At 44.3% G+C, this 14,951-nt stretch overlaps 1 protein-coding gene across 1 annotated transcript; it reads left to right on the top strand.

Annotated features, from left to right (window-relative positions):
• Nucleotides 1-153: 153 nt before the first annotated feature.
• On the top strand, nucleotides 154-2,575 carry ID2 (inhibitor of DNA binding 2). Its single transcript, XM_082357147.1, has 3 exons — nucleotides 154-639; nucleotides 971-1,034; nucleotides 1,811-2,575. The coding sequence occupies exons 1-2, from the start codon at nucleotides 292-294 to the stop codon at nucleotides 1,025-1,027; spliced, it is 405 nt and encodes a 134-aa protein (XP_082213273.1). The 5' UTR covers nucleotides 154-291; the 3' UTR covers nucleotides 1,028-1,034; nucleotides 1,811-2,575.
• The last annotated feature ends 12,376 nt before the right edge of the window (nucleotides 2,576-14,951 follow it).

Genomic DNA, 14,951 nt, shown 5'->3' with positions numbered 1-14,951 from the left:
AAGGACCGAGCGTTCGCCTCGCGCCTGAGCCCGCCAATGAGGGAGCCCGCCAGGCCTGATGGACACGCCGCCTTCCACCAATGGGGACGCAGAGAAGCCGGATCATGTTGCCCCGGCGAGCCCTAATAAAAGCCGCCGGGCCGGGCTCTCAGCTTCATTCTGAGCCGAGCCCGGTGCCGAGGGCAGGTAGTTCCGCAGGCGGCGCGGCGGCGGCGGCGGCGGCGGCGGCGGCGGACTGAGCCCCGGGGCAGCCCGCTCCCTCCTCCCGGTCTCTCATTCCCCGCGATCAGCATGAAAGCCTTCAGTCCAGTGAGGTCCGTTAGAAAAAACAGCCTTTCGGACCACAGCCTGGGCATCTCCCGGAGCAAAACCCCGGTGGACGACCCGATGAGCCTACTGTATAACATGAACGACTGCTACTCCAAGCTCAAGGAGCTGGTGCCCAGCATCCCCCAGAACAAGAAGGTGAGCAAGATGGAAATCCTGCAGCACGTCATCGACTACATCTTGGACCTGCAGATCGCCCTGGACTCGCACCCCACTATTGTCAGCCTGCACCACCAGCGGCCCGGGCAGAGCCAGGCGTCCAGGACGCCGCTCACCACCCTAAACACGGACATCAGCATCCTGTCCTTTCAGGTAAGACCTGCTCCCGATGCCCCGCTCGCTGCCGCGCACCCCCAGCGATGCCTGGGCTGCCCCTGGCAGAGCCATTGTCCAGACGGACGGCCGTAGTCGGTGATTTACAGATGAGCTAATAACTTTATTATTATTATTTACAAATATGGTGTAGATTGAGTCGTGCGTGAAATTACTGGTAAGTTCTGACCTGTTAATGCATCTGTCTTTGAGTCTGAATGTAGCATTAACGTATTTAATGGAACTTGCTGTTTAAAAAAAAGCTGTTCTAAAAAAGGCCCTTTTTCCTTAAGATTGTCTAACGTTGTGCCTCTTATCTCCTTTCTCGCAGGCTTCTGAATTCCCTTCTGAGTTAATGTCAAATGACAGCAAAGCGCTCTGTGGCTGAATAAATGGTGAGTGTTTGCTTGTGCCTCGCGTTGAACTGGCGCTTGGAGTGTGTGTTCGCGCGCGCGCGTGTGTACTTGGGTATCTGTAAAATTTTTGGCTTGGTAAATGAATGTGTACTTCGTTGTATTACACGTAGTACATTGTTTACACGTACTCTAGACATGAAGGGGCCTCTAGCTCCTGCTACTCAAAATCCCACGACATTTTCCTTAAAAAATAAAAAAAAGTGATGCCAGTAACTTACTCTGAAGGTGGTGGAGACAAATGTGTACTGGCTTCTGTGGGCATGTAACATACTCCGGCTGTTTTCTGCTATCGCTCTGGTACTATGAGGTACTAACCTCCATATAATTAATCTTATCGCCGCAAATTCCATAGGGATCCTCCTTCCCAAAAACTGCGGCCCGCTGGGATTCAGCTAACCCGAGCATTGCTGCCCTGTGCTTCAGACCCTGTGATGTGGGATTCCGACTTCCCTATCTGTTAACGAAAGGGCTGTTTTCAATCAAATAATTGTTACAAGAAGCAGACTGGCGCCTGTGAGCACTGCCGTTGGAGATCCAAATAGGAGATGGCGTTGGGAAGCTTTTCCCCCGAGTCTCTGCTATTTTTAATGTTGAATTTGCGCTGTCCAGGCCGAGTGTGTGTGTTACATCTGGACGCCGGGGTTTGCCCAATGTTTGAGTGTTTGGTTAAGTGTTCAGACTGCGGCTTCCTCCTGGCACCAGTCTGCCGCCTCTGCCCTTAGGTTGAAATCTCCTAACACCCCCTTCTCTCCCAGTCTTTTGCAGGCGCTGACTTTTTGTCTCCTTTGCACAATAACAACAACAACCCCACAGGCTCTTTTAAGGCGCTGAACTCACTTTTCAACCCTTTCCCAAGGAGGACAAGTCAAAGGGACCTTTTTTTAAAAATGGAAGGAAAACTAAGAATGATCAACTTCCCCAGGGTGTTTTCTGACATGGACTGTGGTATTAGTTATTTATGAAAAAGACTTTTAAATGCCCTTTCTGCAGTTGGAAGGTTTTCTTTATATACTATTCCCACCATGGGGAGCGACAACGTTAAAATCACAAGGAATTGCCCAATTTAAGCAGACTTTGCCTTTTTTCAAAGGTGGAGCGTGACCCAGAAGGATCCAGTATTCAGTTACTTAAATGAAGTCTTTCGGTCAGAAATTACCTTTTTGACGCAAGCCTACTGAATGCTGTGTATATATTTATATATAATTATATATATATTGAGTGAAACCTTGTGAACTCTTTAATTAGAGTTTTCTTGTACAGTGGCAGAAATGTATATTTCTGCATACAAAGTGTAATGATGTACTTATTCATGCTAAACTTTTTATAAAAGTTTAGTTGTAAACTTAACCCTTTTATACAAAATAAATCAAGTGTGTTTATTGAATGGTGATTGCCTGCTTTATTTCAGAGGACCAGTGCTTTGATTTTTATTATGCTATGTTATATAACTGAACCCAAATAAATACAAGTTCAAATTTATGTAGACTGTATAAGATTATAATAAACATGTCTGAAGTCAATACCTGAATCTGAATGATTTTTAAGATTCTCTTTCTGTCTCTATCGCGCCATTTTATTTAACCCCTCCTCCTTCATCCCTTCTGTCACCCCCTAAGTGTTGGAACCTGTGTGCCGAGAAATGCCTTATCGGATGTGTGGTCAGGGCTATCGCTTAGGGGCAAAGGGCTGCTGCTGCTTTTTAGGAGAGCTGACAGGGGCTGGGAAGTCTATAAACCCAGAAGTTTCTCTTAGTCCGTCAAGGAAAAATTGGTTCTATGCTTTGGGGTTGGGTTTCAAACCAAGGAATTGCTGTGGTGGTAACTCCTGAGAGTTTAGACCATTCAAATAAACGTGGACTCTGGAGGCCTACCTGTCTGGAGATGTCAAGACACTTCTGGAGTAAATGAAACTGCTGTGAATCAGAAGACAAAAGCCTCCATACAATTCAGAACATGATTTTAAGATTTAGAGGAAGGGCAAAAAAAAACCCTCAGTGCCCCTCTCTCCTCCTTATGACCCTTTGCCCCGGGAATTCCGCTGTAACCGGCCCTGAGCGCCAGCCTCTGCGTGCTGCCCCTGTGCCGAGAAGGACGGGGCCCACGTTCCAAGACAGGTGGCTATTAAACCGCCCTTCACCCTTGACTGCGCCGCCGGACTGCCCGGGCGAGGACGGAGAGCGGAGTATCAGCCGGCTGTTTCCCCCGCAGCCCTCACGTGGCAACCTTTGGACCCGGCTTTGAAGTATATAGTTAGTATAGATACGTGTTTAAAATTCATATGTGTACGTATATTTATATTCTCAAATTGGAAGACACTCCCGCAGGGGTGTGAGGGGAGCGGGGGAGGTTCTGGAAGCCCGGTCCGGGGAGGACCGGAACTGGAGAAGGACGCTGGAGGACAGGCGGGCGAGGATAGGTGTCTCACCTGTGGCCACTTTCTCAGGCCCAGCCGAGCAGGTGCTGGGTGGCGCCACCGAGTCTGACCTGGCGGCTGCGGTGTTTCCGGCTCTGACACGGAATCCATCACCAGTGAGCGGTGAGCGCGGGGTAGGGGTGGAGGATGGGGGGAGAGGCAGCCTGGGGATCTCAGCTCGAACCCTGCCACGTTCCCGCATCCTCAGCAGCGGTCCCGGCCCTGGAGCCTCCTTCCTCCTGGGCTGGGGCCCTGCAGCCGGCCAGGGCAGCTCTGGACACCACCCGCTTCCTGCCCATCATCCCCGTCCTGGACCTCATCCTAGTCCGCAGGTGGGCCCGTCCTTTGATCCGGGCACAGTACCAGGGCCGTCGTTGTTGTTGATAATCATACCCCCAGGGAAGCAGGCTCTGGCTGTGGCACCTGGGCGCAGCCGGTCACCCGACCCACGCCTCCCTTCAGGCCTGTCGCCTGACCTGTCGTCAGCCCCTCCGGCGCCCTGCACGACAGGCCACCCTGCGTGGGGCTGGACCCGGGTGGGGCAAGGGCGGGAGGAGGGAGGACAGGTCGCTGCCCACCCCCGTCCTTTCCTCTGGGCGGGGAGGCGGGGGGACTGCGCAGACGCCAGCCCCGGGTCGCCCCCAGCCTCGGTGACCCTCGTGGGGTCGGCTCGGATGGCGAGGGGATCTGACCCGGGCGGAGGGTCTCGTGCACGGGCTCCCTGGCTTTGCGGGGGAAGCTGTGTGGCCGGGGCGGGGCCTTTCGACAGCTGCACTGTCACCGGGAGCGGGGGACCGTTTGCAAGTTTTGGACGACGACCTAGAGTAGCAGCAGCGTCAAGGAAAAGAGGCACCCTTCGGAGGGGACTTTTCGCGGCGGAGCCCGGGCGGCCCTTCGGGGTCCGGCCGGTGGAGGCCGAGCGCCACCTGCTGGCCGGCGCGAGGAAGGCAGTTCGCGAGCGGGGTCTTTGGGGCCCGGGGCTTGGGGGCTTGGAACCCCGAGTTAATCAGCGGGAGAGTAAGGGGAGAAATCACCGGGGAGACACAAGCTTTTGAAAATGAATGATGATGTCATGAAAGCCTACTTCTCTAGCATGTGTACAGTCGTTTCCACATGGGACTCTTATTTCATGTTTACTACTTCATAACTTGGATACGATCCCCTTTTGCAAACTAGTACCTACCACCAACTCTGCAGTAGGTGCTGTCCCGGATTTTAATAAAAGTATCAGATATGATCCCGGGCCTCAAAGAGGCTCTCCAGATTGTGGAGAAAAAAGAAATGTGAAGTCCAAGGAAAGCCGGAACGTTTTCCCATCTCTTTCCTCAAGTTTCTGTTTAATTTAATTTTATTGTTTCTGAATTGCTTAATAACCTTAGCCAGGACCTCCTATGTTACGTTAAAGGAATAGGGGTGAGTGAGGGTGGACATCCTTGTCTTATTCCAGACCTTAATGAGAACAGGTCAAACTCTGTCTGTTATGTGTGACCTGGCTCTAGGATTTTGCTGTAATATATAGTCTTTATCAGTTTTAGGAAGAACCCTTCAACTGTTACGGGTTTTTTATTTTGAGAATTTTAAATCATAATTTGGGGGTGAATTTGGTAAAATAGTTTTACTGTATTTATTGATATAATTTCTCTAATGTATGACACTAATTTTTCTGATGGTAACTACCTTTACATTTCTGCACTAAATCCTACCTGAACATGATGTATTATTACTTTTTAGAGACACTGTTGGGTTCTGTTAGGCAACATTTTACTTGGAATTTTTGAGAATGAAATTGAGCTGTGGTATCTTATGCAGTTCTTACCTAATTTTGGAATCAAGGTCACGCTGACCTCAAACAATAAATGTGCGGGTCAGATTGCATTTACTTTTAGTCCTCAAAGCCATGGATAAATCCTCAGAGCTGGGCAGACATGTGGTCTCTCAATCCTACAGAAACTGGACTCAGAGATGTGACCTGAGTGAACAAGGGTACACAGCAGTCAGTGGACAGAGCAACTCAGCCCAGTGTTTTACTGGAATGGAGAAGGGGCTTCTGAATTTAATAGGAAATAGCATTCTTGTTAATAAAAAGCTGTACCGTGGAGCTTTTTAAAAAAAATTCAAGGATCATTATTTATGAGGCTCGCTCTCCACAGTGTGGGCACACAGCTCCAGGACCACCCAAATAGTCAGATAGCCTGACTCACCGCCCACCCTTCCCTTTCTGTAGCTCTCTGCTGGTGGAGAAGCGCCTCCAGGCTCTGAGTGTCCTTCTGGAGATGGTTCTGACAAGGCTTTGAATGTCCTTCTATTTCATCATAAAGATAATTTGGGACAGAGGCAGCAAGATCTGCTGAGAAGCTTAGCAGCAGGTGTTGTGTTCAGTGCCAACTACTGACATAGGCACTCTGAGGGGTACCATCCTGAGGTCACAAGAACATCAGGGAACCCTGCAGAGGACACGTGGAGCGAGCTGATTCAGAGTGAGGGGCGTGCACACATCTGTGGCCGTCCTGGGTGAGGGTGCCAGGCTCAGCAAGTTAGGGGCATGGGCCCAATAGGAATGGAAAACAAGGTTTTGAACCATGTGAAGCAGGACATGGCAACCGAGACCACCACGCAGAACCCTTGAAGGCCTGCAATCTCAGCTAAGGTATAGACTAAAAAAAAATATTACTCACTAACCCAGGAAGATGGCAAGAAAGTCTGTCTGTCAGCCTGAGCGCAGGCGGGGAAAGAAATATCGCCCTTGAAAATTCATAGCCGTAGATCTGCCCTCATGGGGAATGGGGGTTCAAATATATACTACCCAGTTAGTTTCAGAAATTCTAATGCTGATAAATTAACATAAAAATGGATCCTGGCTGGTGATGCTTCTGGGGTGTTTGGCAGTAGCAAATACAAAACTTCTCTGGAGAGAAAAGCCCTCCATACAGACCGCACGAAATTCTCATATTTAATGTCTTGCTGAAAGTAAGTTTACAATTTAAAAAATTTTTAAACCACTGGAAAACAATTTACCATGTGAGAAAGAATCAGTAGATAGAATGAAGAGAAAGATTAGGAACAAGAGAACTATAAAGGATGAAAGTGACTAAAATGATTAAAGAAATCAAAGAACTAATTGAAAACATAAGACAATCCCAAGATATAGTTATTGAAATTGAAAACAATGCAAAAGTTAAAACCCAGATGATAAACCACTGGAGCATTTCTATACACTAACAATGAACAATCTGAAAAGGAAATTAAGAAAACAATTCCATTTACAGTAACATCAAAAAAGAATAAATACTTAGGAATTAACATAACCAAGGAGGCAAAAGACTAGTACAATTAAAAGTACAAAATATTGCTGAAGAAATTAAAGAAGACATTAAAAAATGGAAAGATATCCCATGCTCATGAATTGGAGAACTTAATATTGTTAAAATGACAATACCACCTAAAGCAATCTACAGATTGAGGCAATCCCTGACAAATCACAATGGTGTTTTTTGCAGAAAAAGAAAAATCCATCCTAAAATTCATATGGAATCTTAAGGGACCCTTAAGCTAAAACAATCTTGAGAAAGAAGAACAAAGTTGGAGAACTTACAGTTCCTGATTTCAAAACACTATAAAGCTCCAGTCATCAAAACAGTGTGGTATTGGCATGAGCACAGGCATAATGATCAATGGCATAGGCTAGAGAACCCAGAAATAAACTCTCACATATGTGGTCAAATGATCAACAAGGATGCCAAGACCATTCAATAGGGAAAGGACAGGCTTTACAACAAACGGTGCTGCGGAAATTGGATAGCCATATGCAAAAGAACGAAGTTGGACCCTTACCTAACACCATATACAAAAATTAACTCAAAATGCACTAAAGACGATAAACATAAGAGCTAAAACTATAAAACTCTTAGAAGAAAACATATGGCATAAGCTTCACAAAACTGGATGTAGCAATGATTTCTTGGACATGACACCAAAGGCACAGGCAAAAATAAAATAAAATAAAAATAGACAAATTGGACTTCATGAAAATTTAAAACTTTGTGTATCAATGGAGGCTGTCAAAGGAGTGAAAAAGCAACCTATGGAATGGGAGAAAATATTTGCAAGTCATATATCTGCTAAGGGATTAATATCCAAAATATATAAAAGGGATTAATATCCAAAATATATAAAAGGCTCCCGAAACTCAACAACAGCAACAACAACAGCAAAAACAGCCCAATTCAAAAATGGGCAAAGGACTTGGATAGACATTTGTCCAAAGAAAATATATGAATAGCCAATAAACCTTGAAAAGATGATCAGTATCACTAATCATTAGGGAAATTCAAATCAGAATCACAGTGAGCTATCATTTCACATCCATTAGGATGGCTGCTATCAAAAAAAAAAAATGCACCAAACCCGCCCCCCGCCCCCGAAAAGAGCAAGTATTGGGGAAGATGTAGAGAAGTTGGAATTCTTATGCACTGTTGGTGAGAATGTAAATGATACAGCTGCTGTGAAAAACAGTATGGCAGCTCCTCCAAAACTAAACAATAGAACTACTGTACGTTCCGGCAATTCCACTTCTGGGTATACACCCCAAAAAATTGAAGCAAGGTCTCAAAGAGATATTGCATGCCTGTATTCAGAGCAGCATTATTTACAACAGCTAAAATGTGGAAGCAACCCACGTGTCCATCAACAGATGAAGAGAAGGCAAAATGTGGTCTATACATACAAAGGAATGTTATTCAGCCTTAAGAAGGAAGGAAGTTCTGACACATGCTACAACATGGGTGAATCTTGAGGACATCATGCTAAGTGAAATAAGCCAGTCACAGAAAGACAAATGCTGTATGATTCCATTTATGTGCAGTACTTAGAGTAATCAAAATCATAGAGACAGAAAGTAAGGAGGGTGGGTGCCAGAGGCTTGGGGGAGGGGAAAAGAGGGAGTTATTGTTTAATGGGTATAAAGTTTCCATTTTGCAAGATGAAAAGAGTTCTGAAGATGGATGGTGGTGATGGTTGCACAACAATATGAATGTACTTAGTACCACTGAACTATACACTTAAATGTAGTTAAGATGGTAAATTTTATGTTATGTGGGAGATAGATCTGAGGAAATATCCCAGAACGTAGCACAAAGAGATAAAGATACCACAAATATGAAATCAAGGCCGGAGACACAGAGGATAGAATGAGAAGATCCAACACAGGACAGACTTTACTGAGGGTCGTGGCAATGGAGGGGAGTGAGCAAGCAACTTGAACTTGAACATTAGACATGTCTAAATAGTAGACAAGCCTTTAGTCAAGCTGGCAGGCCACACATATATCCGTCCTAAAATTTGAGAAGAAAAAGTTCAACAACACAAGACAAAGAGTTCACAGATGAAGTAATAGAGTGGCCTTTAAACATACGAAGATAGTCAGCTTCATTCATAATAAGTGCACATGGATACGACATGAGATATCAGTTCTCACCTAGCAGATGGACAAAAGTCCAAAAGTGGTCACGTACTGTGTTGACAAATCCTGTACATTGTTGATAATAAAGTGGTACAACCCCTATGCAGAGGAATTGGATGATATCTAGCAAAATTATATATGCATTTACACTTTGACCCTGCCATCCCACTCCTAGGAATCTATCCCAAAATCACAATGCAAAAGTATGAAATAATAGATGCTCCAGCTTAATAGATTTGGCATTATTTTTTTTTAATTTTATTTAGTTAGTTAGTTAGTTGCGCTGGGTCTTAGTTGCGGCATGTGGGCTCCTTAGTTGTGGCATGCGAACTCTTAGTTGCAGCACGCATACCCTGGGTCCAGTGTGCAGATTTCCAAGCACTCCCCTCCCTGGGACCCCGGGGACCCTCCCCTGCGCCGGTGAGCAGCGTGCCCTCCTCAAGGCTTCTGGGTCTTAACCATTCCAGCCATTCCAGCCTTCCTCCCCGTGCCCTTAGCCAGGGAGGGACATGCTTCCTGCAGTCACTACCTCCCTGCTACCTCCTTAGAGTTCTTTTTTTGCTTTTTCGGTTACCTAGTTAACACTTGACCCTGGGTTGACAATTGTATTCTCTCTGTGGAAGTTCCTGCCTGGACTCTGGCTGGTCCACTGGGCCCAACCCCTCAACCTCCCTGTACAATGTGGAGCCGGTACTGCTCAGAGGAGAAACTCCAATGGCTCACCAGCTCTTGGTTCGAAAGGGTACACGCACCCCGATGTTCACTGCAGTGCTGTTTACAATAGCCAAGACGTGGAAGCAACCTAAGTGTCCATCGACAGATGAAGGGATAAAGAAGATGTGAGATATATATATATATATATATATATATACACACACACACACACAATAGAATATTACTCAGCCATAGAAAAAAATGAAATAATGCCATTTTCAGCAACATGGATAGACCTAGAGATGATCATACTAAGTGAAGTAAGCCAGACAAAGACAAATATCATATGATATCAATTATATGTGGAATCTTAAAAAATGATACAAATGAACTTATTAACAAAAGAGAAACAGACTCATAGACTTAGAGAATGAACATATGGTTACTGCGGGGGGAAGGATGGGGGAGAGGGATAGATTGGGAGTTTGAGATTCACATGTACACACTACTATATGTAAAATAGATAACCAACAAGGACCTACTGTATAGCACAGGGAACTCGACTCAATATTCTGTAATAACATAAATGGGAAAAGAATTTGAAAAAGAATAAATACATGTATACGTATAACTGAATCACTTTGCTGTACACCTGAAACTAACACAACGTTGTTAATCAACTACACTCCAATATGAAATAAAAATTTAAAAATAAATTAATAAACGGCAAAAAATAAATAAAATAGAATTTTAATGATATATTGGTCCTATATTGCTGCATAAGTAAGCCCCCCAAAACTTAGCAGCTTAAGACAGCAAGTGTTTCTCACCTTGTACGGTTTCTGAGGGTCGGGAATCAGGAGTGGCTTTGTTCGGTGGCTCTGGACCAAGACTCTTGACTCAAGGCTGACAACGCTGGAGAATCAGCTTCCAGACTCCCTTGTGTGGTTGCCTCTGTTCCTCACCGGCTTTTGGCCAGAGACCCCGGGGCCTCTCCGTAGGACTGCTCACAACAGGGCAGCTGGCTTTCCCCAGGGCGAGGCAGGGAGAGAACGTCCAAGACAGAAGCTGCAGCCTTGACTCACCAAATCTCGGCAGTGACGGACCACCACCTTCGGTCACACAGACCAACCCGGGTACAAAGAGGGGGGACCAGCAGGGTGTGGGTGTGAACAGCAGAAGGCGGGGTCCCTGGGGCCATCTTGGAGGGTGGCTGCAAGGTCTTTTTATTAAGAATGTTGGCTTGGGGGGTGGGGTAGGATCAGGGCCAGCCTGGGGGTCCTGATTCCTTTGCTGCCGCTGACAGTGGAGAGGACACACCGTCTGAGCAGGAGCTGGAATCCAGAGGTCCCACAAGGAGGAAATGGCCAACTTCCTACCACAGGCACCATTTTAGAAGGTCTTTGGAAACATTTGGTGGAAATGGCAGTGATAATTTTGGCCGTGTGACTCCTCCAGTCTATCTTGCTGTGTCACTAAAACTTTCAATTTAGGAACTATGCTGGCATTTCCTCCAGCTGATAAGATGTCTAGATGTCAATGGACCACATGTGTATTTTTTAGTTGCATCCAATACATTTTAAACTTATTAACAAGACCACAATTAACTTGGTTTTTTGAACTCAAGAAAAAATAGCATATTAAGTAACTACATATCGTAGAGCATCATAACTCATTGGATCATTTTACTTTTCCCAAATATTATTCCCACCTGATTCAATACCTGGCTATAAGCAGAACCTTGAAGTGAGGTAAATAATATTTTCACTTCTACAATGGGAGGGATAATTTTGGCATATCTAAAAGACTAGATAGATAGATAGATAGATAGATAGACAGAGATAGGAAACCATACTATTAAATATTTTGGACTTGAGATGATTATTCTATTGATAAATGGAATGGCAAGGTATAACAGCCAAGGATAAAATTCAGTTCTTCCTTCCCCCTGCCCAGCTATCATATGTATTTTAATTACTGGAAACATATTATACACAATTGATAGTGTTCTTCAATCTCACCATTGAAAGTGACACCCTTCAAGTCCAAGTGATCGGTTGAAGTAGATAAAAGGACCAAAGTTCTGGAAATGTTGAAAGTGGCCCTTGGGCCATTTCCACACCTTTATACCCAGGAAGGGGGTAGCTTTTGTGTGGCATCTAGATAAAGACAAGGGACTTGAATTCTAAGTTTTATGTTGATATGCAATCTAAAAATAGTATATATTGATTCTTATACACTTCAACATTTTCTGTGTAAGGCCTTTACATTCTTAGTTATAGGCAAGAGCCCAAGTTTTCTGAGATTCCATAGCCAAACCATCAGTGAAATAGGAGGAAAAAAAGAAAAAAAAACAACTCTTACTGGAAGCCATATGCAAGAGAGAAATAGTGACAATGTCTGAAAAGAAAGCCATTTCTATTTTTTACATCTTTTTCACTACAGTAAGGGTGTAAATTTTAACTGACATTTCCCAACGAAGAAAATCATTCTGGGGGGGAAAAAATGGAGGCAATTACACACCAAAAGTATGTTGAAGGCTTCAATGTTAAGGGAAAATATCTACTTGATTTCAAATATTTTCAACCAAGACAGTTTCTTGCCCCAGACTAATCCTCACAGGCGCTGCGTGGAACACAGAGCTTCTGGGCAGCCCGTGGGAGAAGATGGGGCTGCAAGCATTCGACCCTTGGTGCTGGTGCCCCCCAGCCCCGGGAGGTGTGGGCAAGCACGTGCACTAACTAGGTCTCAGTCTCACTAGAAGCAAAGCGAGCGATCCTTTCAGCTCCATCATGCTCCCTGTAAGTCTCCTGCCCTGGGAGATGAACGGCTCTCTAAAATCAGGCTGGACGCAACCAGCATGTAACAGAGCTCTTTTTCCATCAGTTTTTCTGCCGTGATGGAATCATAGGAGAAGATTTATTTGTCTTCCTTGTCCCTGTGGTGATCCGTGACAGTTTGTATTTTCCGAAAATGACTGCAAAAACATTTCTGGACCCACGTGCTCTTCTAGAACTTTGTCACTCCTGCAACAAGAGGTGGAGTCTGCCTCCTGGCCGTGAGCCTGGGCTGGACTTTGTGAATGCGACGGGGGAGGAGCTCTGTGAATTCCAGGGCCAGGTCATAAGAGGTGATATACCTTCTGCCTGATACTCTCTCTCTCTCCGTCTCAGGACATTCACCCTGGGTGTGTAGCTGCCATTTTGTGAGGAAGCCCAAGCTGCAGAGAGAGAGCCTGTGTAGGGGTTGCACCCACAGCTGCCACCCCAGCTGACACCATGTCACCCATCAGACCTGTGCGCAAGAAAGCCTTTGAGAGGCCTCCAGCCCTGCCACCATCTGACCACAACTGCATGGGGACCCTAAGTAGGAACACCTGGCTGAGCTAGTCAATCCCAGGACTGTGATAAAAATATTTATAAAATATATACATATATATAAAAAATATATATAATTGTTGCAGTTTTTGCCAATCAGTTTGGGGTGATTCCTTACATAGCAACTGATAACCTGAACATGATCTGAAGAGGTAAAACATCACACAGTTTAAGAATTATAATCTCCAAATTCTTTTTTGGTATAACCTCCTTAAAGGATTTTGAAAAACCATCTATGTGCTCACACAGTTTTTAGTTGTCACTTAAATTTTTGGTATAAGTTTGCAAAATAAATTTTCACACAAATTCATTGCACTACTCTCTTAAGTGTGTCTCCTGGAGTATCGGTGCAATTTGATAGCTGTGATTACCCATATTTAAAATACAAGAACCATTTCTTCTTTAGAAGTCAAAAATTTCACAGTTTCTTTTTCTCCCTGAACTAGTATTTCTACTCTACTTCTCCCACAAAATTTTGTCCTAATGTAATTTACGTTTGCATTTTAAAATCATTTATTTATTACCCTATTATGCCTTTCTGCAAAAGAACATATATATATGCACATATATATATTGAAATTATAAACATTTTTGTTTCCAGTTATCACAAATCCTTCTTCATGTTTAAATCCTTTAAACATTTTTATAAACATTAAATAATATTTTACAGGAAATACATTTCTTAATGATATTTTCAATTATTTTAAGTATCCATGGATGAATGTTACTTTTGTATAGAACGAGCCAGAGTTCAGCATGAATTTTAATCCCGGTATTTTTGTTTGAATAGATTTAAGTGCCAAGAAACCTCACTCACACAAAGAAGTAGATGGAATTGGAAGCTGTTTTGATAGAACAACGTCATTGATTCTTTCAACTTCTTCCAAGTTATATGCTAGAAACTATGTAGCAATTCATTACCAAACTTTATTTTTAGTATTCTACCCCATGACAACTCGATTACATCTAGCTTCCATTTTATTGGTAACAAAGAACTGGGAATCACTGGGCTTGAACATTTCCCCAAAGATGTTCTAGGGAACAAAAGGAGGAGGGGGTTTAGATGGCCTTGGAAGACTTTCAGCCAACCTTCCATTTTTCATCCCACTTTCACCTCTGCCTCTAGGGGGCGTCCCTGGGCTCCCAGAGCCTTTCAGGGCGTTTGAGGGCTCCGCACATCACGTCTCTTCTCTTTAGGGGCCCGTTGGCAGGCACCCAGGATATAGATTGTTTCTCTGATAAGTCTCCTCACCTCCCTGGCCTTTCTGGATTACAATATTTGTTGAAACTTCTCCCCTGCTGTCATCTTCCTTCCTGAGCTCTTTGACCTTACAGGTTGATACGTCAGGATGGAGAAGAAAGAGGTGCATGTGTTCATTCTCCCGTTCCTGACTGGTAGTGAAGTAACTAGTAAACAGAAAGCGCGAGTACTGAGACTTAACCCAATGAGTGTCTTCGCTCTGAAGACCAGCCTCGGGTGGCTCTCCTCCTCTGGAATCATTTAAACAGGAACCCCATCGTTTTTTTTAATGTGCTCAATGGTGGATTTGCTTTATTGATATTTCCAGAAGTCCTTTGGAGGAAAGGCCTTAATTAAGCAAGGCCCTTTACAGGATGGAATACTGTCCTACACATTGCTTGGGGTAAAAAGGATTCGGGGTGGGATATATTTGGAAGAGATTGCACATCATTTTCTCTTCTTGGAGTTTCAAAATATACATTGAAAGCTCTAAGAAATTGTGTAACAAAAAAACCTAAAGACTGTCATACAGAATGAAGTCAGAAAAACAAATATCATATATTAATGCATATATGTGGAATCTAGAAAAATGGTACAGATGAACCTGTTTGCAGAGCAGAAATAGAGACACAGATGCAGAGAACAAACGTATGGACACCAAGGGGGGAAAGCAGCGGGGGTGGTGGTGGTGGTGGGATGAACTGGGAGATTGGGATTGACATGTAGACACTAATATGTATAAAATGGATAACTAA

The sequence above is a fragment of the Balaenoptera borealis genome (genome assembly GCF_965194805.1).
Source record: "Balaenoptera borealis genome assembly, chromosome: 15".
NCBI lineage: Eukaryota > Metazoa > Chordata > Mammalia > Artiodactyla > Balaenopteridae > Balaenoptera > Balaenoptera borealis.
The sequence above is the reverse complement of the archived record's forward strand: the minus strand, read 5'-3'. Positions and strand labels throughout refer to the sequence as shown.

Excerpts from the sequence above, each read along its gene's own strand:
- ID2 (XM_082357147.1), top strand. The coding sequence starts at position 292 with ATGAAAGCCTTCAGTCCAGTGAGGTCCGTTAGAAAAAACAGCCTTTCG. Across the intron at positions 640-970 it reads TCAGCATCCTGTCCTTTCAG|GCTTCTGAATTCCCTTCTGA; the intron begins GTAAGACCTGCT and ends CCTTTCTCGCAG.